The sequence below is a fragment of the Triticum urartu genome, chromosome 6A (genome assembly GCF_056163025.1).
Source record: "Triticum urartu cultivar PI428250 chromosome 6A, HENAU_Tu73, whole genome shotgun sequence".
NCBI classification, from domain to species: Eukaryota; Viridiplantae; Streptophyta; class Magnoliopsida; order Poales; family Poaceae; genus Triticum; species Triticum urartu.
In genome coordinates this window covers 266,453,524-266,480,863 of record NC_141878.1, presented here as the reverse complement: position 1 = coordinate 266,480,863, position 27,340 = coordinate 266,453,524, and the positions used below count along the sequence as shown (strand labels likewise).

The following is a 27,340-nucleotide window of genomic DNA, read 5'->3' as shown; positions in this document are numbered from 1 at the left end:
ATGCTGAGTAGGTCTTTCAATTACAATTTTTTTTGCTGAACGAAAAGAATGATGTGAATTGATTTGACCCTATCATAAAACCATGCACCACTGCATCACTCCAAATGGAGATTTGCTGCTAGATAACATTATAGTACATTGCTAATAATACACTTGCCTTAATTTTTATCCAAAGGTTCTGCTAGTTAGGGAAGGTAGTTCTGATCATTTCATTACATTACATTACATTACATGGCTAATATAATAGCCTTAATTTCTCACAAAGGTTATTGTAGATAGGATACGAAAGCTAAATTCGGTTCGGTACATTACATTACATAGCTAATATTAATCCATATTGCTTGGCATTTCCCTTGCATGTAGATGACCCATGCTTTTAACAGAATCATCCTGATTGTACTGCTGAAAATTCTTCATCAGTCCTCCTCGCTGTTTGGATCGAGATAACCGAGATTACTTTCCATCCTCAGCACCAGGTACATCAGTTTCTTCCTTAGATGATCGACACTTTCCTGTTAAAAAAAGAACATAGGTCAAACATGCTAACACAAATACAAAGGGGGAAGCATCAAATACCAATAGTTAACCATAACACCATACCGTGTCAATTGTCCCTTGTACATGCATCCCATCAAACGATAGAATGTAGTGAAAATCATAGACCGGTGTGTCCTCTCTGCAAATATAAAGAACCAAATTAACTAGCAAACAGAGTAAAACATGTTTTTTTCTAGTCGAGATACAAAGTTTTTGATTTCGTTTTAGTTCTTACGTGCGGCAAGGACTATTAACATAGTCATGGAATTTGAATTTCCATCTTGATCTATCCTGTTCCCAGCCTTCAAAGAAAGCTTCAACGCATTTTAGAAGTCCATCCAGCAATATTTCACAGTTTGCCTGATGTAGCCTTTCGAGTATGCGTATGCCGGCGCACGTACGTTTGGGGTCAAATACATGCAGAATTTCAAGGTCCATATCAAATGCATACATGATGCAATACCCTTCATTTGTTTCATGGATCACCCAAATATGCAAATAGAATGCTCATCCAGTTAATTCTAAAAAAATACTATACCATTTTGTGCAACAACAAAATAGGAATGCAAATCATATATACCAGTTGGCAAGTGTCCAAGGCATAATCATGCAGACCACCAGCAAACATCTGTCTCATCTTTGGATTCTTGATGTAATGTCCACCACCCAGCACCATAGTCTGTGTATGAGCCTTTTAAGTCTTACTCATGGGATGCCAGGTTATAAACTTCTAAAAAATGCAAACTTACCACCCATTCCTTGGGAAGTATTTTGCGCCACCTTCTGCGCTCTTCTATTCCATACCATCCGCGTTCATTTTCATCCAGCGTCCTTCTAATACACTTGTAAGTCTTACTAGTAAATAGGCCAAACTCTTGGAAACATTCAATGAGCTCCGATCCACTAATTTTGAGCAGTGTTGGTATAGTGTGAACAAACCATAGCCTGGATAACAAGATAAAAAGCTCAGTAATAATCTTAGTTCTGACCAAAAAGAAATAATATCTATTTCACCACCACCCCTTACTTTTTTGTTGTGGTTGAGTCAGAGAACAACAATCTATCATATAATTCTTTTGCTGTCCTGCGACTAGGGAATTCTATCCTTTTGTTGTAGTGGAAAGGGTTTTCCGCTAGAGGCAAATCTGAGTGAACATGTCTCTCCCTCATCAAGTAGTTCGGTTCTAATCTAGCACGTCTACCTGTATATCAGTGTTACAGGTTGTAAGAAGCTAGTTTTTTGCACAATTAAGTATCTAAATGTAAGAATAAGAACCACTCACATCTTGTTGCTGTGTAAACTATAAGCTCCTTGCCACCAGACTTTGTTTCAATATCAGCATGTGGTCTCTTTGGAGAAGCATTAACACTAATATCACTGCAGCCGGCAATGTCAATTGCATTTTGAACGCCATCTAACAATAATAATAGAAAAACTTCAGTGCATACATCCTCATACTACATTTTCACGCCGTCAATTCAGAAGTTCATGATTACCTCTATTATCAAACAGTTGTGCATCATCTATTGCAGCCTCCTTACCACGATCATCCCTTGAATTTTCCTCTCTTGGTCTCTTTGTTAAAGTGCTCTGCCCGGCGCTTGTTGTAGCCTCCTTCCCAGCATTATCTCCTGAATCATCCTTTCTATCACTCTTCTTAGAAGCAAGAACATCGCTCACACCCAACAAGGAAAGCCAACACACATTAGTTTATATTTATCATATTTTCTTCCTTAAACATGTTAGGTTAGCCCCATCATTTTACCTCCATAACTTGAAAAAGCACTCCCATTGGTTTGCTGTACAGTTCCTGTGCCTTTGATATTTTGCTCTTCTACTAGTTCTGGCCTTGCTACAGGTAGGTTCACAGGGGCTAACCTAATAGGCACATGGTTTAACACAAGTGTGCTCTGAGGTTCTCTAATATTATGGCGCACCCTGTTCCATGGTGTTCCACTAAATGATGACCTACCTCCAAACAGTCCTGTTCACAAGTGCAAGAAAGATAAATGACTTAATTTGTCTCTAATCGAGCATAAGCATAATTATTTTTCAAGTTTGATTTACCATCAAGCACTCTTGGTAGCAATGGTGCGGTGCTAGTACTAGGACCTCCAGTACCACCTGGAATTCACAAAATTCATTTAATAAAGAATAGATTAATTCCATGCAAACAATTTAGATGCATTGACTGAAATGCTAACCTGAAAGAAGCATGTTTATCATGTTTAGGTGCTTCTCTAGCCTTGGCATGTGCTTTCCAACATCATGCTCAAGAAGGTGGTTGTGCAAGTACTGCAATGTCAGCAGCTTAGTTGTCTTCTGAATCTCTCCATGGTTTGCAACCATAAAGTTTACTGACCCATCGAACATTTCGGTCCTTAGCTTCACTTATTCTAATAACTTGTCATAAGCTAGCTTGCAATTCAGCTCCATACTTGCAATTGCGTTCCGAAGCCAAACTTCTGCCTGTCAAATTCATTCATACATCCTCTTAGTGATTTATTAACATATGCATTAATCATCAGTAATGTTTTAAGACATGCGAACTTACTTGATCAACTATCTTCTTAATTTCATCTGACTTTCCATTCCAGAGAGCCTGGTTTTTGGCATGTCACCAATGTTTGGGCCTGTGCATGGCTTAAATCTTTCAGCCATAGTGGGCGCTGTCAGTCTAGATGATACATTGTTTGTTGGAAGTGATAGCATGACTTCATCCGCATCTGATAGACGGACAGTAGCTGGGTGCTCATTTAAAACTGTTCGAAGCTGTGATCTGCTTGCCGTTCGCTTCTGCCTCTTAAGATTGGCTAGATGCCCTTTCACACCAGGCTGCACAAAAATAAAAACAATTAGTCCACTTCCCATCATACAGATTTGGTATGAATCCTTCTTTTTCTGTCACATACTTACCCTCAACATGCCAAAAACTCTTTCTAATGTACGGTTCATGGTGTCCTTCTCAACAAGGGCAAAAAGCTTTGGTGCATTGTACTCACATATCCTAGGCCAAACCGTAGGATCTACGTTTTGATCGCCTGCATTGACTGAATCAAAATACAAGACTTGTCACCCAAAAACAGGGTCAATGACCTATATGACTGAAATCCAAAACAAACAGAGAAGCAAGGAACTTAACATTTAAACAACTATACCTGAAGATAGTAGTGGCAACCAAAGATAGTGATTCCTGGCCTCGCGTTAGCATTGACATACTGCTGAACTCTAGCTGCTCCATCAAGAATAGTTTGTCCAGTTTAATTTGTCAAGGTTTTCAGGAGCATAAGCCAGCAAATATGCATACTTTGGCACATATCCTCTCTTGTCTCTGGGACTATAGAACACTGACAGTACTAACATAGCAAAGGCAAGTTTCAACCTGATTGACTTTGGTTTGGTGAACTCATCTGGATGCTGTTCACACAAAACTTTCAAAAGGTCTGGTGTTTTAACCTCTTGGTGGTTAAGATCTAGTTAAAGCATTTTCCTAACCATGAAAATTTCTTTGGTGGTAGGCCCCTCTCTTAATCTTTGGATCTCAACCTCACCACCTTCTCTTGTCCCTAAAATGCCAGACATTGACCTCTCATTGATCTGAGCAAAATGGTTTTTCCCTAGTACCAACCTTTTCCTCCTTGTGTCTACTGATCGCAACAAGAAGAGAGAATGGTTTCAACTGAAATGAGTAAAATGATCTACATGCAGCAAACCACCTAGCCCCATTTCTCTTATCAATCTTTTAGGACTTTCACCCCATTTTGCTACTGCTATAGCAATGTCTTTAGGTGCAAAAGAGCTATTAAGAACGCTGTGACCAGTTTTAGGGATTATCCCAACATTAGGATGCAGAACAAAATCAGGAATATCTGGTTCAATGGGTGCAGGTGGTGGTAGTACTAGCTCAACATCAACATCACAAGTAGCAGCCACAACAGTAGAAACGTCCATAGGCTCGGGAATAACAACAGAGGCAGCTGCACAGCCGACCCCCATGAAATCTATTGTCCGTGTCTGAAATAAAGAAGCAAAGAACTGAATCAAACGAAAATGGTAGAAAAGAAGCATAGTTTGTAAATGGTTTTGATCAGAGCAGAGCTAATGCACAGCCAATCTAAAAGAGTCATAAACCTCTGGATAAAACAACTGAATCGCAAGAACAAAGGATGCGCGTTCTAACCTCTGGTGTATCTTCCTCCATCTTAGCCTCCTCGAGACCGGACCAGGCTTTTCCCCCCAAGGTTACTCTTTCAGTCGCTAGAAAGAGAAGGAGGAGGAAGAAGAAGGGACCGAAGCTTTTCCCCTCTGCTTTGCTGCCCTCGCGTCTCTTTCGTGGTGAAGTGCTATTTAGAGCGAGCTCATCCAGTAGCAACGGAGACCAAACGAGCCTGCTATTGACTCGTATGAATCATGGCGTGCCAGTGCAACAGGGCTGCAAATCTCTTTTTTCCAACCAGCTAGATGCATGTAGGTGTGTACCATTGGCCAGGAAAATGTGTATGAGGACGCATGCACAGCTTGCGTGCAGTATTGTACCTTTTATCTGTAGTTTAACTCACACTTTGCAGCTGTAGGATAGAGAAGAGCTGACAATTTAACCAAGCTCTAAATTTTGTGTCAGCAGGTACGTGAATGCTATTGCGTGATATCGTCTGCGGCAGCTCTGGGAGCACCAAACGCAGGCAAATTTGACTATTTTGACCTGTGGACGAAATCAATTCACAAAATGAACTGCCCGTGAAACTATTTCACAGCACTGACCCTTTTGTGTAGCGCCCGCCACGCAGGCGCCACACCCTACGGTGCAGCGCCCAGCTCGGGGGCGTTGCGCGCCAGTCCACCGTGGCAGTCCTTGGGCCCGCACCCAGCAGTGCAGCGCCTCCTAGCTAGGCGCCACACATGTAATGTACAGCGCCTAGCGTTCGGGCGCTGCACTGTGACTTATCCAGCGGCTGGGCCCCCCTCCCCCACTCCCCCCACCCCACACACCCCAACCCGAGCTTTGCCCCCTCTCCCACTCTCTCCCCCTCTCAAATCCTCTCCCAAAACTTGCAAATTTGAAGAATTTGTCCGTGGATTTCGAAGTCATACCCTCCCTCAAGGCAATCTTCTCCGATCCCTTGTTTTGATCCAAGTAATGCTAGTTTGGGAAACCCTAGTTTTGTTTGGATCTAGAGATTTGCATGGAGATGTGAGATGTTTGTTTGCCAATTTCCTATGATTAGGCTTTGTTAGTATGTTAGGGTTATTCTTATGGGTGTTCTTATGTTGGTGCTAGGGTTATGATTAGGGTTATTGTTAGGGTTATGGTTAGGGTTAGGGTTATGGTTAGGGTTAGGGTTATGGTTAGGGTTAGGGTTAGGGTTGTTGTTTGATATATATATATATTAGGGTTTGTATTCCGTGTTAATCCTTAAATTAGTACTCATGGAAGCAATGTTACGATGTGTTGTTTGAATGCTTATAGGGATGGGAAGAACATGTGTGTTTGTTCATCATGGGGACAAAGACGCCTTCTTGAAAGGCAATATTGAACCGGATCCGGATGAGCTAGATATGTTGTTTGATAGTAGTCCTAGCTATGCGGAGCTCTTGCAACAAGTGAGGAAAGATTTGAATTGGATGGACCCTAGTGATATCGTTGAGTTGGAGGGAAGGCATAATGTAGGTTTTGGAATGCACATCCGTTGGAAGACAATGTGTATCAACTCGGAGCAACGTTGGGTTGCATACAAGGAAACGGTGCCCGATTCACTTGACAAGGCTCTTGAGTTATTTGCAACGAAGAAGGTTGATTCAAATTTGCATTTGGACTTGAACCGGAAACCCTCCCCTTTGGTTGCTAGTAGCCCCCCACCCTTGAAGCGAGATGAAATTGTTAAACCTCTTTTGACCCAAGAAGTGAGGCCAACATTGAGCCCGTTTACAAACAACCAAGATGAAGCTTTGCAAGAGGACAATGATGAGTATGCAGACGATGACAATGAAGTTGATCTCCATGACAACAATGTGGGTGATCTTGACAAATATCATTTGCAAGAGACAATGGACCATTCCATCCCTTTTTCCCGTGCATATGCATCGGATTCGGATGATGAAGGTCCCGATGAACAAGTTGATGAGGAGGGGTTCACGGTGAAGGAGGCCGAAGCTTTCGAGAAGGTATTCGGTCGGGATCACAAGACACCATTGTTCAAGGATGTTAGTCTCGCGGATGAAGCCGTTGTGGATGGTCGCAAATCTATATCTCTTGGGGTTAGGCCAAGCTCTCACCGTGATTTGGGAGACGACAAGAACCGGATTGGTAAAGGGTGTAAGTTCGAAACCTTCTTGGAATTGAAGATGTGGCTCGACAACTACTCGGTTACGCATTATCGTCCACACAAGGTGGTGCATTCGGACGTCAATGTGCGCTACACGGTTGCATGTGCATGTGAAGATGAAATATGTCCGTGGATTGTGCGTGCAAGACCATGGAAAGGAGGTCCCGCTTGGCACGTAGTGAGTTGTGTGCCAACTCACATGTGCCGAGGCAAAAGGGTGGATGGCAAGATTGTGTCCCAAGACCACAGACAACTCACGTCTGAGTTCATCGCTTACAGGCTCTCCAACTCAATATCCACACTTCCAACAATGAGCGCCCAACATGTCATTGACCTTGTGAAAGCCATCTTTCATTACAAGGTGAAGTACGACAAGGCATGGAAGGTGAAGCAAGCCGCATTTAAGATGTTGTATGGTACTTGGGAGGAAGCATACAACCGAATCCCTAGGTTGTTGTTAGCCATGGCCGCCACAAACCCGGGCATGGTTCATGTTGTCGAGCCTCATGGGCACCAAACAATGGTTTATGAAGGAAAGAAAGTCCGAGTATTTGGCCGTGCATTTTGGGCGTTCGAGCAATGCGTGAGGGCTTTCGAACACTGTAGGCCGGTCATCTCCATTGATGGCACGTTCTTGACCGGACAATACAAGGGCACCTTGTTGGTTGCGATAGCAAGTGATGCCAATAACCGGGTGTTGCCATTGGCATTTGCTTTGGTTGAGGCGGAGAACAATGACAACTGGGAGTGGTTTATGCGTCTTTTGAGGACGAAGGTGTTACCCGCTCAAAGGAAAATTTGTGTCATATCGGATCAGCATGCAGGAATTCTTAACGCAGTGGAGATTGACATTCCCGGGCATGCTCCGTTGCACCATCGATGGTGCATGAGGCACTTTTGTTCGAACTTCTATAGGGCATGTGGCCTTAAGGAGTTGGCCGATGATCTTCAAGATTGTTGTCTTGCTTTCTCCGAGAAGCGGTTCGCCACTTTGTTGAGCAAATTGCTCGCACACAAAAAACTTGATCACGGGGGTCAAGACTTTATGAATAGGCACATTCCCCACCGGAACAAGTGGGCACGTGCTTTTGATGAAGATGGCCGAAGATACGGTCAAATGACAAGCAATATGGCCGAATGCTTCAATAGGGTGCTCAAAGGTGCACGTGGATTACCTGTGACGGCAATAGTTCAATACACATTTGACAAGATGAATGCGTACTTTCTAAAGTACTCAATGGAAACTGATGCACAGATAGCGGGTGAGAACCCGCGCAAGTACAAGTACAAGTCCCCACCCAAGGTTGATGAATGGTTAGAATTTCAATCACGAAAGGCGAACTCAGAAGAAGCTATATTATATGACAACGAAGAGTGGAAGTATGAAGTGAAAGAGCCAGGAGGAACCACAAACGATGGCCGGCAACATGGAGGTCGGGCTTTCAAGGTGTCGTTAACACAATGTGATTGCTCTTGCGGGAGGCCATTGTTGCTTCATCTCCCATGCGCTGGCGCTGCAACATGTACAAGTGAATGAGACATCGAACGTAACAACACATGTTAAGTGCTAGTTTGAAGGAGATGTGAACCTTGATGAATGCTCGAAGTGCACCTTCTCCATCGCTTTTGCCAGCCGGGGTTGTTTCAAGAATAGTCTCGGTCTCATCAGCTGCTTTCTTGATCTGGGCACGCTATGAACAGAAATGGTATTAACGTGTTAGGCAAGCGAAGATGTGAATAGTGTGAATGAAAAGCAAAGAGGGCAAATACCACAAAGTTCATCATTAGAGCTGAAGGGATCACTGAGTTGCCTTTCCTGACTAATGCGTTGTATTGGTGTTGGGCTACCTCATCAAAAACAGTGGGTTCTTCCAAAATCTCCTCAGCATACGCCGGCTTGCATACCTCCACACGGGTACTTGCAAGAAACCATGTGAGATAGTTGTTGAACGCTACAGGGCAGTGCTCACGAAGCTGGACTCCTTTTCCAGCCCTAGCTTGCTCCACACTAAGCGCAAACTGTACGACATACTTTCTGTGATGCTTGGCCCAATCCTTAATCTTCCGCTACCTTTTCCTATCCAACCTGCAAGTTAGAAACATAATATTAGTAGCATCGAAGCCGCCGAGAAGCTGCTAAGTACTCAAGGTTAATTATATCTTACGCGTGTAGCAACTTGTCCGTGTCCTCCCACTCCGGCGGATGTGCCTGGAACAAACCAAACTGACGGCGCACTCGATGTGGGAGGTGAAGCTCAACCGCCCAGTTGCATATGAGTGGGCACCGCATACGCCAGAGATCCCTATCCCTAGTGCACATCGGATTCAGCCTGAACTCTAAAGGGTTACCAAAACTATCTCCTGTTCCATACGGCTCCCATATCACCTGCAAAATGGGATAGAATGCAAAATTGATATCGAGTTGCAATAGAAGCATCATAATCACTTATGCCATGTCAATTCACCTGCTCAGGCGTGATCGCGTCAAGCTCACTCTGGTACAACTTGTACATGACCGAGGGATCATCTGTCGTCTCATTTATCACATCCCACTTGTAAGCCCAAGTGGGTAGCCGTAGTAGGTCGCCTTTGTCGTCCCAATCATCGTACTTCACCTTCTTCGGATGTCCAACCGGCAAACGCTCCCAGCTCCATATGGAAAGTGCGAGCAAACAGCCACCAATACCTCCAGATGACCTACAACAGGCTTCGTCCAACTGCACATAAAAGAGAACATGGTTCAATTAAGAGCAAGATTGCATTCATAATGTAGCAATGAAGTGAAAAAGAAACAACTTCATACCTGTCTATACAAGTAAGCCAGTGTCGCCGAACCCCAACTCCATTTGCTATCCAAGACGGTCAACGCCTTCAGCCACATCCATGGAGCATTCTTGCCTGTGCCATCAGCAAACATAGTCCTGGATATCACATACCACATGTAGACACGAGCATATATCTTGACCGTGTCCTCATCAGCTTCCGGTGGGCAAGTACCAAAGTGCTCAGTAATCCACGTGAAAGTAGCACCGGCTGCGACTCTTTCCTTCTTCTTGTTTTCTGCTGCTGGTTCCGGAGGCTCCGGAGGAACCATACCGATAAGGGCATGCATCTGCGCGCCCCACCCATCGGAGTCGGTGCTCATACATAGAGGATTCCCATCGATAGGAAGACCGGTGATCATAGCAATATCCTGGAGCGTCACTGTCATCTCCCCGGTCCGTAGATGGAAACTATGTGTCTCCGGCCGCCAATGATCAATAAGTGCGGTGAGTGCTAGAGCATTGTTGGGTGGCGTCGACCGTCTGACCATATGAATGAAAGGGAGAAGTCCTGTCTCCCTTACATACGGTGTGTATCGCTCATCATAGCGCATCCACCCAAGGGTGACCCCGTGAGAACGAAGCTTCAAAGGTGCAAGCGCCTACAAACAAACAATTCATAACATTACATATGGGGCATTTGTGTTTGAAATAAATACGAAATTCATAAAACAGGCCACTTTCATTACTACCCGCTGCTCCACCGCCATAGCGTACGACCGGTGTTGTTTGTCCCAGTGATCATCGAGAAGCCAAACCATCCTAACAATTTTGAAAGAAAGCTTTCTTGTCAACACGATTATCTTTTCAATACAAATAAACTAAAGTACGCCTACTAGATGCAAAATACAAAGCATATGTATCCAAACCATTCTTGCCAATACAAATGTAATTTCAATAAACTAAACTAAGCCTACCTCATGCAAGATTCAATGCAAATATCTTTTCCATATAAATAAAATGTCAACCTATGTATCCAAACTATATAAATAACATGTCAACCTATGTATCCAAACCACATTCTAGTCTAACAAGGGTTCCCCAAATCTAATACATGCAAGATTCAAACAAAAATTCCCTAAATCTAATACACACAAGATTCAAACAAGGGTTCCTCAAATCTCCGAAATAGCATACATTCTATGGATAGAAAGAAGGGGATCGGAGAAAAGTACCTTCTAGGATGGATTGGTGAAGGAATCCACGGGCCAAATCGTCAGATTTGAAGATTTTTTAAGAGGGGATTGAGAGGGGGAGAGGAGGAAGCCGCCGGCCGCCTGTTCTGTAACTCCTCTGGAACGAATGGGTGGGGTGGGGGGGGGGGCAGCGGGCGGCTGGCATCTAAGTCACAGTGCAGCGCCTGCGGGCCGGGCGCTGCACATTACGGTGCAGCGCCTAGCTCTGAGGCGCTGCACTGCTGGGTGCGGGCCAAGGGGCTGCCATGGTGGACTGAGGTGCAATGCCCCCGAGCTGGGCGCTGCACCGTAGGGTGTGGCGCCTGCGTGGTGGGCGCTATACAAAAGGGTCAGTGTTGTGAAATAGTTTCACGGGAAGTTCATTTTGTGAATTGATTTCGTCCACAGGTCAAAATAGTCAAAATTGCCCCAAACGCACCCAGAAACGGATCAAACGCCCCTGGACGTACATTAAAGTCTACCAGCCTACGAATAGGGCCTCGTATGAAGCAATTTCAGTAGTGATGGAGATTTTGCAATACAGCCTACTGAATCTTGCTGCGTGTGCTACAGGATATTCAGTACATCTCCATTTTGACCATGCCTACACTTCCCAACTGCCTTGGTAACAATTTTGAAAAGTTTGACATCTACCACGCTTGTAAGACCAACGTTACAGACATGGAGAAACAACAACCTTTATTACATAATACATGCATAGGAAACCATTCCCATGTACGTTTTAGTGTGGTTTAGCGTGCGGCTAATTTAACTTGTGCCTCTTGGGTTTGTGGCTGTCAACCTCATCTTCATCATCTTCTTCATATTGCTCTTCTTTACCTCCCTTAAAGCAGCAACTAGACTGATTTGTGTCAGACTCTTCCTTGCAATGCACGTTTACCACATTGCAGATTTGCTTGGCTGCAGAAACATTTACTGATGGATCATGTTCTCCCCATCATTTATCCACTGGATCTTCACAGCCATAGGTAGCTTGTTTAATTAAACCAAAAAATTCGACAGGCTATAGAGAACAAAAACAATGATCGGTTAGCATGCCTGCGGTGCACGATTTTAAATCATGACTGATTTTTATTATGAAGCGATTAGAACAATCTAACCATTAAATCTTTAGATGCAATGTCGTTCTTTAGCACTGTTTCTTCATTTTTGCAAATCTTTGACTCAGCACAGTCCTGCACCATGAAAGCTGATATCAGGAGAGTAAACATTTTTCAAACAAAATAAATGCACCCAAATTTAATGAAATGCTAACCGAAAATGCCTCAACATCGCCATCCAAACAGCTCTCCCCCATCAAAATCAGCCCAATGCATGTGTACTGAAACTGAAGAAGATTACGCCATGCATTCTAAGAGAAAACATTGCTAAAACAAAAGATAACCATGGTACAAGTCATACCATGTCATTGCCAAGTCCGCCTAGCAACAATCCACCCTTTCCACGTTCCATTTCGCCAACTCCTTGTTTGGAACGACCCCTGCCTTGCCAATGGGTCCTTGCTTCCTTGGCCACCCCTCCGATCCATGGCCATGTGGTTATATAGAGGATGGAATGGTGGGTGGCTCACCAAAACCAGTTCAAATTTGAAAATAATAATAACTACACCGGAGATTAATTTTGTATGGACAGAATAAATGCATAACAACATTTACTTCCCACTGCATAAAAGCATACAGAGTTCATTTTTTCAAAATGTTAGGACAACATTCTGGCATGTAACATTTTCCTAGGTGCAATGTTTGTCAGATATCTTGAGAAATAACTAAATAATGTTGATTTATCTTAAGAGATTAGCTTCCCAAACATTACTTCTTCAAATTATAAGTATTATTAATCAACAGAAGGAGACATTATGATTACAATTTGCTTGAGAACAATGAACACAACACACATTATTTAAATTCGAATACAATTTATTAAAACTATCACCCAACATTAAAAATCTTACACATGAATACATTTAAAAAAATACTATTAAGCTAACTTAAATCAACCTCTTCAACACCCAGAGGTGACAGACCTGGGAATGTACTAATCCCTTCCATGAAACTTACCATTTTCTTGGAGCAGCTATTCTTCCTATGCCCAACAACTTTTGCAATTGCTACAAAGTGGTTCTTTGCGTGGTTTAACTGGCAGATCCCCCCTCTTTGGACATGTAGTATTCTTGTGTCCTTTTCCATGATAAACACTACAGAAACGTGTTTGCTCCTGTGATTCTTAATACGGTGCTTTGTCACGTGCTGTGGTTGGCTATCCTCTTTTCAGCCTCCTTTCTGGAGCTGACAAAACTTCTCTTGATGGCACTTCAGCATTGCAATTACCAATTGGCTCGATTGGGTTAACATGAGAAGAGCTGGAAACAGAGTCTTTGGACGCACTTGGGTGCTTGGTCTTCAGTGTTTTGCAAGACGCTCTGGAACCCACCGAGTTCGTCATGCTTGATGCCTTGGACTTCTCTACAACACTTAGCCCGTCTTTGTTCATGCTTAACACCATAGCTTTCTGCTTTAAATCACAAAGTCCACTCATGACATACTCAAAAGCCTCAGGATTGCTATCACCAAGATGAACAATCTCCAATGCAGTTATGTACATTGCAGAATGCATGAATGTCATTGCATCAGGTGGCCCCATGTCTCTTTGGTAATGCTTGATATGATCTGCCAAAACATCTCGGGCATCTACTGTCCATCTCTTCATTATGTGTGCTTGTGGGATTTTCTTCACATCAAGTGTTATCATAACCTACATAAAAAATTACACATTCAGAAAGGAAAGAATTTACCAAAAAAATTGTTTGTTTTGGTATTTACAAGAAGTTTTGAAATGAACCTTAAGTATATGGGAGCAAATCATCCCCATGTGCTCGTATCTTCCGCACTCGCAAGTGTATTTTGATTGGTTTGCCGCTATAATGACCTCATATTTAGTTTTTGAAGGAAATATGCCCTAGAGGCAATAATAAAGTTATTATTTATTTCCTTATATCATGATAAATGTTTATTATTCATGCTAGAATTGTATTAACCGGAAACATAATACATGTGTGAATACATAGACAAACAGAGTGTCACTAGTATGCCTCTACTTGACTAGCTCGTTAATCAAAGATGGTTATGTTTCCTAACCATAGACATGAGTTGTCATTTGATTAACGGGATCACATCATTAGGAGAATGATGTGATTGACTTGACCCATTTCGTTAGCTTAGCACTTGATCGTTTAGTTTGTTGCTATTGCTTTCTTCATGACTTATACATGTTCCTATGACTTTGAGATATGCAACTCCCGTTTACCGGAGGAACACTTTGTGTGCCACCAAACTCACAACGTAACTGGGTGATTATAAAGGTGCTCTATAGGTGTCTCCGAAGGTACATGTTGGGTTGGCGTATTTCGAGATTAGGATTTGTCACTTCGATTGTCGGAGAGGTATCTCTGGTCCCTCTTGGTAATGCACATCACTTAAGCCTTGCAAGCATTGCAACTAATGAGTTAGTTGCGGGATGATGTATTACGGAACGAGTAAAGAGACTTGCCGGTAACGAGATTGAACTAGGTATCGAGATACCGACGATCGAATCTCGGGCAAGTAACATACCGATCATAAAGGGAACAACGTATGTTGTTATGCGGTCTGACCGATAAAGATCTTCATAGAATATGTAGGAGCCAATACGAGCATCCAGGTTCCGCTATTGGTTATTGGCCGGAGACGTGTCTCGGTCATGTCTACATAGTTCTCAAACCCGTAGGGTCCACACGCTTAAAGTTTTGGTGATGATTATATTATGAGTTTATGTGATTTGATGTACCAAAGGTAGTTCGGAGTCCCGGATGAGATCGGGGACATGACGAGGAGTCTCGAAATGGTCGAGACGTAAAGATCAATATATTGGACGACTATATTCGGACATCGGAAAGGTTCCGAGTGATTCAGGTATTTTTGGAGTACCGAGGAGTTACGGGGATTCACCGGGAGAAGTATTGGGCCTTATTGGGCCATACGGGAATAGAGAAGAGAGGTCAAAAGGAAGGAGGCGCGCGCCCCCCCTCTGGCCCGAATTGGACAAGGGGTGCAGCCCCTTTTTCCTTCCCCATCTCCCCCTCTTTCCTTCTCTCCTACTCCGGAAAGGAAAGGTGAATCCTACTAGGACTTGGGAGTCCTAGTAGGACTCCACACACTTGGCGCGCCCCCTCTAGGGCCGGCCTCTCCCTCCCTCCTTTATATACGGGGGCAGGGGCACCTCTAGACACAACAATTGATCTCTTGGATCTCTTAGCCATGTGCGGTGCCCCCCTCCACCATAGTCCACCTTGATAATATCGTAGCGGTGCTTAGGCGAAGCCCTGTGTTGGTAGAACATCATCATCGTCACCACGCCGTCGTGCTGACGGAACTCTCCCTCAAAGCTCAGCTGGATCGGAGTTCGAGGTATGTCATCGAGTTGAACATGTGCTGAACTCGGAGGTGCCGTACGTTCGGTACTTGATCGGTCGGATCGTGAAGACGTATGACTACATCAACCGCGTTGTGCAAACGCTTCCACTTTCGGTCTACGAGGTACGTGGACAACACTCTCTCCTCTCGTTGCTATGCATCACCATGATCTTGCGTGTGCATAGGAATTTTTGTGAAATTACTACGTTCCCCAACAGTTGCATCCGAGCCTGGTTTTATGCGTAGATGTTATATGCACGAGTAGAACACAACTGAGTTGTGGGCGATACAAGTCATACTGCTTACCAGCATGTCATACTTTGGTTCGGCAGTATTGTTGGATGAAGCGGCCCAGACCGACATTACGCGTACGCTTACACGAGACTGGTTCTACCGACGTGCTTTGCACACAGGTGGCTGGCGGGTGTCAGATTCTCCAACTTTAGTTGAACCGAGTGTGGCTACGCCCGGTCCTTGAGAAGGTTAAAACAACACTAACTTGACGAACTATCGTTGTGGTTTTGATGCGTAGGTAAGAACGGTTCTTGCTCAGCCCGTAGCAACCACGTAAAACTTGCAACAACAAAGTAGAGGACGTCTAACTTGTTTTTGTAGGGAATGTTGTGGTGTGATATGGTCAAGACATGATGCTATATTTTATTGTATGAGATGATCATGTTTTGTAACCGAGTTATCAGCAACTGGCAGGAGCCATATGGTTGTCGCCTTATTGTATGCAATGCAATCACCCTGTAATACTTTACTTTATCACTAAGCGGTAGCAATAGTCGTAGAAGCAATAGTTGGCGAGACGACAACGATGCTACGATGGAGATCAAGGTGTCGCGCCGGTGACGATGGTGATCATGACGGTGCTTCGGAGATGGAGATCACAAGCACATGATGATGATGGCCATATCATATCACTTATATTGATTACATGTGATGTTTATCTTTTATGCATCTTATTTTTCTTAGATCGACGGTAGCATTATAAGATGATCTCTCACTAAATTTCAAGGTATAAGTGTTCTCCCTGAGTATGCACCATTGCGAAAGTTCTTCGTGCTGAGACACCACGTGATGATCGGCTGTGATAAGCTCTACGTTCAAATACAACGGGTGCAAGACAGTTTTGCACACGCGGAATACTCAGGTTAAACTTGATGAGTCTAGCATATGCAAATATGGCCTCGGAACACTGAGACCGAAAGGTCGAGCGTGAATCATATAGTAGATATGATCAGCATAGTGATGTTCACCATTGAAAACTACTCCATCTCACGTGATGATCGGACATGGTTTAGTTGATATGGATCACGTGATCACTTAGAGGATTAGAGGGATGTCTATCTAAGTGGGAGTTCTTTAATAATTTGATTAACTGAACTTTAATTTATTATGAACTTAGTCCTGGTAGTATTAGCATATCTATATTATAGATCAATAGCTCGCGTTTAGCTCCCCTGTATTATTTTTGATATGTTCCTAGAGAAAAATAAGTTGAAAGATGTTAGTAGCAAAGATGCGGACTAGATTATCCTCATTGCTGCACAGAAGTATTATGTCCTTGATGCACCGCTAGTTGGTAGAACTATTGCAGGAGCAGATGCAGATGTTTTGAACGTTTTGACAAAAGCTCGGTATGATAACTACTTGATAGTTTAGTGCACCATGCTTTACGGCTTAGAACCGGGACTTCAAAAATGTTTTGAACGCCACGGAGCATATAAGATGTTCCAAGAGTTGAAATTGGTATTTCATACTCATGCCCGTGTCGAGAGGTATGAGACCTCTGACATTACTTTGCCTACAAGATGGAGGAGAATAGCTCAACCAGTAAGCATGTGCTCAGATTTTCTGAGTACTACAATCACTTGAATCTAGTGGGAGTTAATCTTCCAGATAAGATAGTGATTGACGGAGTTCTCTAGTCACTATCACCAAGTTGCTAGAACTTCACGATGAACTATAATATGCAAGGGATAACGGAAACGATTCCCAAGCTCTTCGTGATGCTGAAATCGACGAAGGTAGAAATCAAGAAAAGCATCAAGTGTTGATGGTTAACAACACCACTAGTTTCAAGAACTGGGCAAAGGGAAGAAGGGGAACTTCAAGAAGAATGGCAAGCAAGTTGCTGCTCAAGTGAAGAAGCCCAAGTCTGGACCTAAGCCTGAGACTAAGTGTTTTTACTGCAAAGGGACTAGTCACTGGAAGCGGAACCGCCCCAAGTATTTGGCGGATAAGAAGGATGGCAAAGTGAACAAAGGTATATTGGATATACATGTTATTGATGTGTACTTTACTAAGTGTTTATAACAACCCCTCGGTATTTGATACTAGTTCAGTTGCTAAGAGTAGTAACTTGAAACGGGAGTTGCAGAATGAACAGAGACTAGTTAAGGGTGAAGTAACGATGTGTGTTGGAAGTAGTTCCAAGAATGATATGATCATCATCGCACACTCCCTATACTTTCGGGATTAGTGTTGAACCTAAATAAGTGTGATTTGGTGTTTGCGTTGAGCATGAATATGATTTGATCATGTTTATTGCAATACAGTTATTCATTTAAGTTAGAGAATAATTGTTATTCTGTTTACATGAATAAAACCTTCTATGGTTATACACCCAATGAAAATGGTTTGTTGAATCTCGATCGTCGTGATACACATATTCATAATATTGAAGACAAAATATGCAAAGTTAATAATGATAGTGCAACTTATTTGTGGCACTACCGTTTAGGTCATATTGGTGTAAAGCGCATGAAGAAAATCCATGCTGATGGGCTTTGGAATCACTTGATTATGAATCAGCTGATGCTTGCGAACCATGCCTGATGGGAAAAGATAACTAAGACTCTGTTCTCCAGAACAATGGAGCGAGCAACTGACTTATTGGATATAATACATACTGATGTATGAGGTCCGATGAGTGTTGAGGCTCGTGGCGGGTATCGTTATTTTCTGACCTTCACAGATAATTTGAGAAGATATGGGTATATCTACTTGAAGAAACATAAGTCTGAAACATTTGAAAAGTTCAAAGAATTTCAGAGTGAAGCGGAGAATCTTCGTAACAAGAAAATAAAGTTTCTATGATCTAATCACAAATGCGAATATTTGAGTTACGAGTTTGGTCTTCAATTAAAACAATGTGGAATAGTTTCACAAACTCATGCCACCTAGAACACCACAGCGTAATGGTGTGCCGAAACGTCATAACCGTACTTTATTTGATATAGTGCAATCTATGATGTCTCTTACCGATTTACCACTACCGTTTTGGGGTTATGCATTAGAGACAGCTACATTCACATTAAATGAGGGCACCATTTAAATCCGTTGAGACGACACTATATGAACTATGGTTTAGCAATAAACCAAAGTTGTCGTTTCTTAAAGTTTGGAGTTGCAATGCTTATGTGAAAAGGTTTCAACCTGATAAGCTCGAACCCAAATCGGACAAATGCGTCTTCATAGGATACCCAAAAGAAAACGTTGGGTACACCTTCTAATCACAGATCCAAAGGCAAAATATTCGTTGCTAAGAATGGATTCTTTCTAGAGAAGGAGTTTATCTCGAAAGAAGTGAGTGGGAGGAAAATAGAACTTGATGAGGTAACTGTACCTGCTCCCTTATCGGAAAGTAGTTCATCACAGAAATATGTTCCTGTGACTACTACACCAATTAGTGAGGAAGCTAATGATGAAGATCATGTAACTTCAGATCAAGTTACTACCGAAACCTCGTAGGTAAACTAGAGTGAGATGCGCACTAGAGTGGTACAGTAATCCTGTTCTGGAGGTCATGTTACTTGACCATGACGAGCCTACAAACTATGAGGAAGCGATGATGAGCCCAGATTCCGTGAAATGGCTTGAGGCCATGAAATCTGAGATGAGATCCATGTATGAGGACAAAGTATGGACTTTGATTGACTTGCCCATTGATCGGCGAGCCATTGAGATTAAATGGATCTTCAAGAGGAAGACGAACGCTGATAGTAGTGTTACTATCTACAAAGCTAGAATTGTTGCAAAAAGGTTTTCGACAAGTTCAAGGTGTTGACTACGATTAGAGTTTCTCACTCGTATCTATGCTTAAGTCTGTCCGAATCATGTTAGCAATTGCCACATTTTATGAAATTTGGCAAATGGATAAACAAAACTGCATTCCTTAATGGATTTATTAAAGAAGAGTTGTATATGATGCAACCAGAAGGTTTTGTCAATCCTAAAGGTACTAACAAAATATGCAAGCTCCAGCGATCCATCTATGGACTGGTGCAAGCATCTCGGAGTTGGAATATACGCTTTGATAAGTTGACCAAAGCATATAGTTTTATACAGACTTGCGGTGAAGCCTATATTTACAAGAAAGTGAGAGGGAGCACTACAACATTTCTGATAAGTATGTGTGAATGACATATTGTTGATCAGAGATAATGTAGAATTATTCTGCAAATCATAAAGGAATGTTTGAAAGGAGTTTTTCAAAGAAAGAGCTCGGTGAAACTGCTTACATATTGAGCATCAAGATCTATGGAGATAGATCAAGACCCTTGATAAGTTTTTCAATGAGTACATACCTTGACAAGATTTTGAAGTAGTTCAAAATGGAACAGTCAAAGATGGAGTTCTTGCCTGTGTTACAAGGTGTGAAGTTGAGTAAGACTCAAAACCCGACCACGGCAGAAGATAGAGAGAGAATGAAAGTCATTCCCTATGCCTCAGCCATAGGTTCTATAAAGTATGTCATGCTGTGTACCAGACCTATTGTATACCCTGCCCTGAGTTTGTCAAGGGAGTACAATAGTGATCTAGGAGTAGATCACTGGACATTGGTCAAAATTATCCTTAGTGGAATAAGGATATGCTTCTCGATTATGGAGGTGACAAAAGGTTCGTCGTAAAGGGTTATGTTGATGCAAGTTTTAACAATGATCCAGATGACTCAAAGTCTCAATCTGGATACATATTGAAAGTGGGAGCAATTAGCTAGATTAGCTCCATGCAGAGCATTGTTGACATAGAAATTTGCAAAATACATACGGATCTGAATATGGCAGACCCGTTGACTAAACTTTCCTCACAAGCAAAAGATGATCACACCTTAGTACTATTTGGGTATTAATCACATAACGATGTGAACTAGATTATTGACTCTAGTAAACCCTTTGGGTGTTGGTCACATGACGATGTGAACTATGGGTGTTAATCCCATGGTGATGTGAACTATTGATGTTAAATCACATGGCGATGTGAACTAGATTATTGACTCTAGTGCAAGTGGGAGACTGAAGGAAATATGCCCTAGAGGCAATAATAAAGTTGTTATTTATTTCCTTATATCATGATAAATGTTTATTATTCATGCTAGAATTGTATTAACCGAAAACATAATACATGTGTGAATACATAGACAAACAGAGTGTCACTAGTATGCCTCTACTTGACTAGCTCGTTAATCAAAGATGGTTATGTTTCCTAACCATAGACATGAGTTGTCATTTGATTAACGGGATCACATCATTAGGAGAATGATGTGATTGACTTGACCCATTTCGTTAGCTTAGCACTTGATCGTTTAGTTTGTTGCTATTGCTTTCTTCATGACTTATACATGTTCCTATGACTTTGAGATTATGCAACTCCCGTTTACCGGAGGAACACTTTGTGTGCCACCAAACTCACAACGTAACTGGGTGATTATAAAGGTGCTCTATAGGTGTCTCCGAAGGTACATGTTGGGTTGGCGTATTTCGAGATTAGGATTTTTCACTTCGATTGTCGGAGAGGTATCTCTGGTCCCTCTCGGTAATGCACATCATTTAAGCCTTGCAAGCATTGCAACTAATGAGTTAGTTGCGGGATGATGTATTACGGAACGAGTAAAGAGACTTGCCGGTAACGAGATTGAACTAGGTATTGAGATACCGACGATCGAATCTCGGGCAAGTAACATACCGATCACAAAGGGAACAACATATGTTGTTATGCGGTCTGACCGATAAAGATCTTCATAGAATATGTAGGAGCCAATACGAGCATCCAGGTTCCGCTATTGGTTATTGGCCGGAGACGTGTCTCGGTCATGTCTACATAGTTCTCAAACCCGTAGGGTCCACACGCTTAAAGTTTTGGTGACGATTATATTATGAGTTTATGTGATTTGATGTACCGAAGGTAGTTCGGAGTCCCGGATGAGATCGGGGACATGACAAGGAGTCTCGAAATGGTCGAGACGTAAAGATCAATATATTAGACGACTATATTCGGACATCGGAAAGGTTCCGAGTGATTCAGGTATTTTTGGAGTACCGAGGAGTTACGGGAATTCACCGGGAGAAGTATTGGGCCTTATTGGGCCATACGGGAATAGAGAAGAGAGGCCAAAAGGAAGGAGGCGCGCGCCCCCCCTCTGGCCCGAATTGGACAAGGGGTGCAGCCCCTTTTTCCTTCTCCATCTCCCCCTCTTTCCTTCTCTCCTACTCCGGAAAGGAAAGGGGAATCCTACTAGGACTTGGGAGTCCTAGTAGGACTCCACACACTTGGCGCGCCCCCTCTAGGGCCGGCCTCTCCCTCCCTCCTTTATATACGGGGGAAGGGGCACCTCTAGACACAACAATTGATCTCTTGGATCTCTTAGCCGTGTGCGGTGCCCTCCTCCACCATAGTCCACCTTGATAATATCATAGCGGTGCTTAGGCGAAGCCCTGTGTTGGTAGAACATCATCATCGTCACCACGCCGTCGTGCTGACGAAACTCTCCCTCAAAGCTCGGCTGGATCGGAGTTCGAGGTATGTCATCGAGTTGAACATGTGCTGAACTCGGAGGTGCCGTACGTTCGGTACTTGATCGGTCGGATCGTGAAGACGTATGACTACATCAACCGTGTTGTGCAAACGCTTCTGCTTTCGGTCTACGAGGGTACGTGGACAACACTCTCTCCTCTCGTTGCTATGCACCACCATGATCTTACCACTTTTTTCATCTTCGAGTTTAACCGACGTTGGTGATCAACAACGGGTTTAGCATTAGGTTCCATATTAATTTTGTGTTGACATAGAGTGGGACTAATGCCCTTTAAATCATCAAGAGTATATCCAATAGCAGCTCGGTGCTTCCTTAGAACTTTCAATAATCTTTCTTCTTCATGTTCTGAAAGGTTAGCACTAACAATAACATGATATATCTTCTTTTCATCAAGATAAACATATTTCAAAGTGTCTGGCAATTGTTTTAATTCAAACATAGGATCGCCTTTAGGTGGAGGTGGACCTCCTACAGTTTCAATAAGCAAAATTGTGTTTAAGTAGAGGACGTTGTTCAAAGGAAATTTTATCTATTTAATTTCTTTTATGCATATGTAAATCATTCTCATGGTCTAGCAAATACTATTCTAAAGGATCAGTAGGTGGTACAGCAATAGAAGCAATACCAATTAATTCATCCTTACTAGGCAATTCTTTTTCATGAAGATTTCTACTAAACTTGGAAACATTAAACTCATGAGACTCATTACCAAATCTAACACTGACAGTTTGTTCCTCACAATTTATTCTAGCATTAACGGTGTTCAAGAAAGGTCTACCAAAGATAGTGGGACAAAAATCATCTTGTGGGGAACCAAGAACAAGAAAATCAGTAAGGTATTTTATTTTCCCACACAAGACTTCAACATCTCTAACAATCCCAATTGGTGATATAGTGTCTCTATTAGCAAGTTTAATGGTAACATCTATGTCTTCTATTTCTACGGGTGTTATGTCATTCATAATTTCTTGATATAAGGTGTAAGGAATAGCACTCACACTAACACCTATGTCACATAAACCATAATAACAGTGATCTCCTATTTTAACTAAGATGACGGGCATGCCAACAACAGGTCTATGTTTATCTTTTTTATCAGGTTTGGCAATTCTAGCAGCTTCTTCACAGAAGTAAATAACATGCCCATCCATATCTTCTTCTAAGAGATCTTTAACCATAGCAATACTAGGTTCTACTTTAATTTGTTCATCAGGTTTAGGTGTTCTAATATAGCTTTTGTTAACCACAGTTGAAACTTTAGCATGTTCCTTTATCCTAACAGGGAAAGGTTGTTTCTCTATATAAGCAGAAGGAACAACTGGACCAACATTATAAAGTATAGTTTCTTCTTTAACTGGTACCTGTTCTTTGGTTTCTTATTTAATAGGTGGGTTATATTTAAACCACTTCTCCTTAGGGAGTTCAACATGAGTAGCAAAAGATTCACAAAAGGAGGCTACTATCTTAGAGTCAAGTCCATATTTAGTGCTAACTTTTGAAAATCATCGGTATCCATAAAAGATTTAACACAATCATATTCAAGTTTAATACCTGACTCTTTACCTTCGTCGAGTTCCAAATCTTCAGAGTTGCATTTAATTCTTTCCAAAAGATCTCACCGGAATTCAATAGTCTTCTTCATAAAAGAACCAGCACAAGAAGTATCAAGCATGGTTTGATCATTACGAGAAAGTCGAGCATAAAAGTTCTGGATAATAATTTCTCTTGAGAGCTCATTATTGGGGAATGAATATAAAATTGATTTAAGCCTCCCCCAAGCTAGAGCGATACTTTCTCCTTCACGAGGCCAAAAATTATATATATATATATATATATAATTCCGATCACGATGAACTAGATGCATAGAATAATTTTTTTTGGTGGAACTCCAATTTCAAACGATTCCAATTCCATGATCCAATATAATCGCATAGCCTATACCATGCCAATGCTTTTCCCTTCAACGATGAAGGGAAAACCTTCTTCATAACTTCATCTCCGGGTAAACCTGCAAGCTTGAACAATCCACAAATTTGGTCTACATATATCAAGTGCATATCAGGATGTTCGGTTCCATGTCCTGCATAAGGATTAGCTAGCAGTTGTTCTATCATACCCGAAGCAATTTCATATTCAATATTTTCAGTAGGTGCAGTAGGTTGAGGGGTAACTAATTGTCGTTCCGAACAAGGTGAAGATACCCCGAACAAACCCCTCAAAGGATTGTTTTCCATAGTAACAAGTGACAATAAATTTCAGCACACTATATAAATGTTTCCTTACCAAAGGCGCTTCACTCCCCGGCAACTGCGCCAGAAAATAGCCTTGATGATCCACAAGTAGAGGGGATCAATTGTAGCTCTTTTCGATAAGTAAGAGTGTCAAACCCAACGAGGAGCAGAAGGAAATGACAAGTAGTTTTCACTAAGGTAATGTCTGCAAGTGCTGAAATTGTAAGTAGCAGAGTAGTTTGACAACAAGATAATTTGTAACGAGCAAGTAATGATAGTAGTAAAAAAAAGTGCAGCAAGGCAGCCCAATCCTTTTAAGGAAAACGACAGGCCAAAACGGTCTCTTATGATAAGAAAAGCGTTCTTGAGGGCACACGGGAATTTCATCTAGTCACTTTCATCATGTTGGTTTAATTCATGTTCACTACTTTGATAATTTGATATGTGGGTGGACCGGTGCTTAGGTGCTGTTCTTACTTGAACAAACCTCATACTTATGATTAACCCTCCCGCAAGCATCCGTAACTATGAGAAAAGTATTAAGAATAAATTCTAACCATAGCATTAAACTTTTGGATCCAATCGGTCCCTTACGGAATAGCGCATAAACTGGGGTTTAAGCTTCTGTCACTCTTGCAACCCATCATCTAATTGCTAATCCACAATGCATTCCCTTAGGCCCAAATATGGTGAAGTGTCATGTAGTCGACGTTCACATGACACCACTAAGGGAATCACAACATACATACTATCAAAATATCGAACACATATCAAATTCACATGATTACTTGCAACATGATTTCTCCCATGACCTCAAAAACAAAGGTAACTACTCACAAATGATAAACATGCTCATGATCAGTGGGGTATTAAATAGCATATTGGATCTGAACATATAATCTTCCACCAAATAAACCATATAGTAATCAACTACAAGATGTAATCAACACTACTAATCACCCACAAGTACCAATCTATAGTTCCGGTAACAAGATTGAACACAAGAGATGAACTAGGGTTTTAGAGGAGATGGTGATGTTGAATATGTTGATGGAGATTGTCCTCCCCAAGATGGGAGAGTTGTTGGTGATGATGATGACGATGATTTCCCCCTCCGGGAGGGAAGTTCCCCCTGCGGAATCGCTCCGTCGGAGGGCAAAAGTGCCCCTGCCCAAGTTTCGCCTCGAGGCAGCAACGCTTTGTCCTGAAAGTCCTCTCCTTATTTTTTCTAGATCAAAATGACTTATATACCAAAAGATGGGCACCAAAGATGGGCCGAGGAGGGCACAACCCACCAGGGCGTGCCCAGGTGGGTTGTGCCCACCTGGTGGGCCCCTTTGGTAGTTATTTGCTCCAATAATTCTTAAATAATCCATAAAAAATCTCCATGAAATTTCAATATGTTTGGAGTTGTGCAGAATAGGTGGCCTGACGTAGCTTTTCCAGGTCCAGATTTCCAGCTGCCAGAATTCTCCCTCTTGGTGTGTACCTTGCAAATTATGAGAGAAAAAGGCATTATAATTACTCCAAAAAGCATTATTATGGATAAAAACATTATAAATAACAGTAAGAAAACATGATGCAAAATGGACGTATCAACTCCCCCAAGCTTATACCTCGCTTGTCCTCAAGCGAAAACCGAAATTGAAAAAACATATCCACATGCTTTGAGAGAGAGGTGTCAATAAAAACAAAATACGGACATAGAAGCATCATGTTGATTATTATAACAACAACAAAATTAAACATAGGACTTCTATTATAGAACTTTTATCATATACTTCTCATGAATAAGTAATAGTTCATCACACAATCGAAGTATAAAGCAAAAACTCTATTAGAAACCAACAAACTATGTTCTCAGTCAACTTTGCAATTACAATTCATCATCTTTTAGGAAGGGTCATGTGTCGGAGCCTTTAGGCAAGTCCACATACTCAACCATCATATAGTCCTCTATGATTTCTAACACTCACTGCGTACACATGAGCAAAACGTTTCAACCGGACACACAGAAAGATAGGGGCTTATGGTTTCGCCTCCCAACGTACTCACCTTAGTGGTGATGTCAACAATAATAACTCATGCCATCCATATTCAACTGGACATATGTGCCTAGATCTTTCCTCACCACATGATGCTTGTGAGCTGACAGCCAATCAATCCCCAGCACTCCGTCGTAGGCACTTAGCGGTAGCACCCGGAGATCAGTGTGAAAGGTGTGCCGAGGCACTAGCCACTCCAGTCCTCGCACCAGTTGATTGCACAATAGCCTCTGACAATTGGAGACACGTACTGAAACTGGCGGAAGTTGTTCTGTCTGAACTTTCAGGCGCACGAGAAAAGTTTCACTAATGAAACTGTGTGTACTTCCAGAATCAACCAAGAGGGGCATGATTTGATCGCCAACTTGGGCACAAAGGCGAATCGTGGACGGTGTTTCCTCCCCTGAAAGTGCCTGCTACAACAGCAAGCAACATTGGTTCTTATGCTTGAGGAGCATCGAGCAACTGTAGGGCATGGACTGTATCGTCCGGCAGGATCTCCCCAAAGTCTCCTACCTTGATCATCGGGATTTGGCCGATGTGTTTGCACTGATGCTCCCACGAATACTTGTCCCGCAGAGAAAACAGAGGCCATTGGCCCTTCTGAACTCGCGTAGTTGGTGCTCTCATGCATAGTCATCGCCTCCTTGCCGTGGCGCAGCTATTCTATGAGATGGTACGGTGGCCGCTTGTGGTACATGTTGTGGTGGCCATTGTCGGCGTTCTGGGAACGGGGGTCCCTAGACTTGCCTGCCTGCGGCCTGTGGTGTGGCTCAAGTGGGGGCCCAGCGCGGCCCATCTTCATTAGCTCAAGCTCAAGACCCTCGCGAGGGGCCAAGCCTCGCGGGGTGGACGACAGAAAGCTTCCTCAGAGGCAGCCTCATCAGGCAGGCTCGCGAGGAGGCGGAGAGATC

The 27,340-nt window shown here is 42.5% G+C and overlaps 1 protein-coding gene and 1 non-coding gene across 2 annotated transcripts; both read right to left on the bottom strand.

Annotated features, from left to right (window-relative positions):
- Positions 1-75: 75 nt before the first annotated feature.
- On the bottom strand, positions 76-5,085 carry LOC125512956 (uncharacterized). The gene is made up of 15 exons (XR_015608075.1): positions 4,719-5,085; positions 3,697-4,552; positions 3,455-3,588; positions 3,093-3,373; positions 2,743-3,007; positions 2,606-2,662; positions 2,304-2,522; positions 2,035-2,191; positions 1,821-1,952; positions 1,565-1,739; positions 1,287-1,482; positions 1,118-1,216; positions 773-1,001; positions 601-676; positions 76-512 (listed from the first exon to the last, which is right to left on the bottom strand). It is a non-coding gene; the product is annotated as an uncharacterized LOC125512956 (transcript).
- A 3,865-nt stretch (positions 5,086-8,950) lies between these two features.
- On the bottom strand, positions 8,951-10,393 carry LOC125516726 (serine/threonine-protein phosphatase 7 long form homolog). Its single transcript, XM_048682058.2, has 4 exons — positions 10,361-10,393; positions 9,665-10,285; positions 9,327-9,578; positions 8,951-9,247 (listed from the first exon to the last, which is right to left on the bottom strand). The coding sequence occupies exons 1-4, from the start codon at positions 10,391-10,393 to the stop codon at positions 9,023-9,025; spliced, it is 1,131 nt and encodes a 376-aa protein (XP_048538015.2). The 3' UTR covers positions 8,951-9,022.
- Between the last annotated feature and the right edge of the window lie 16,947 nt (positions 10,394-27,340).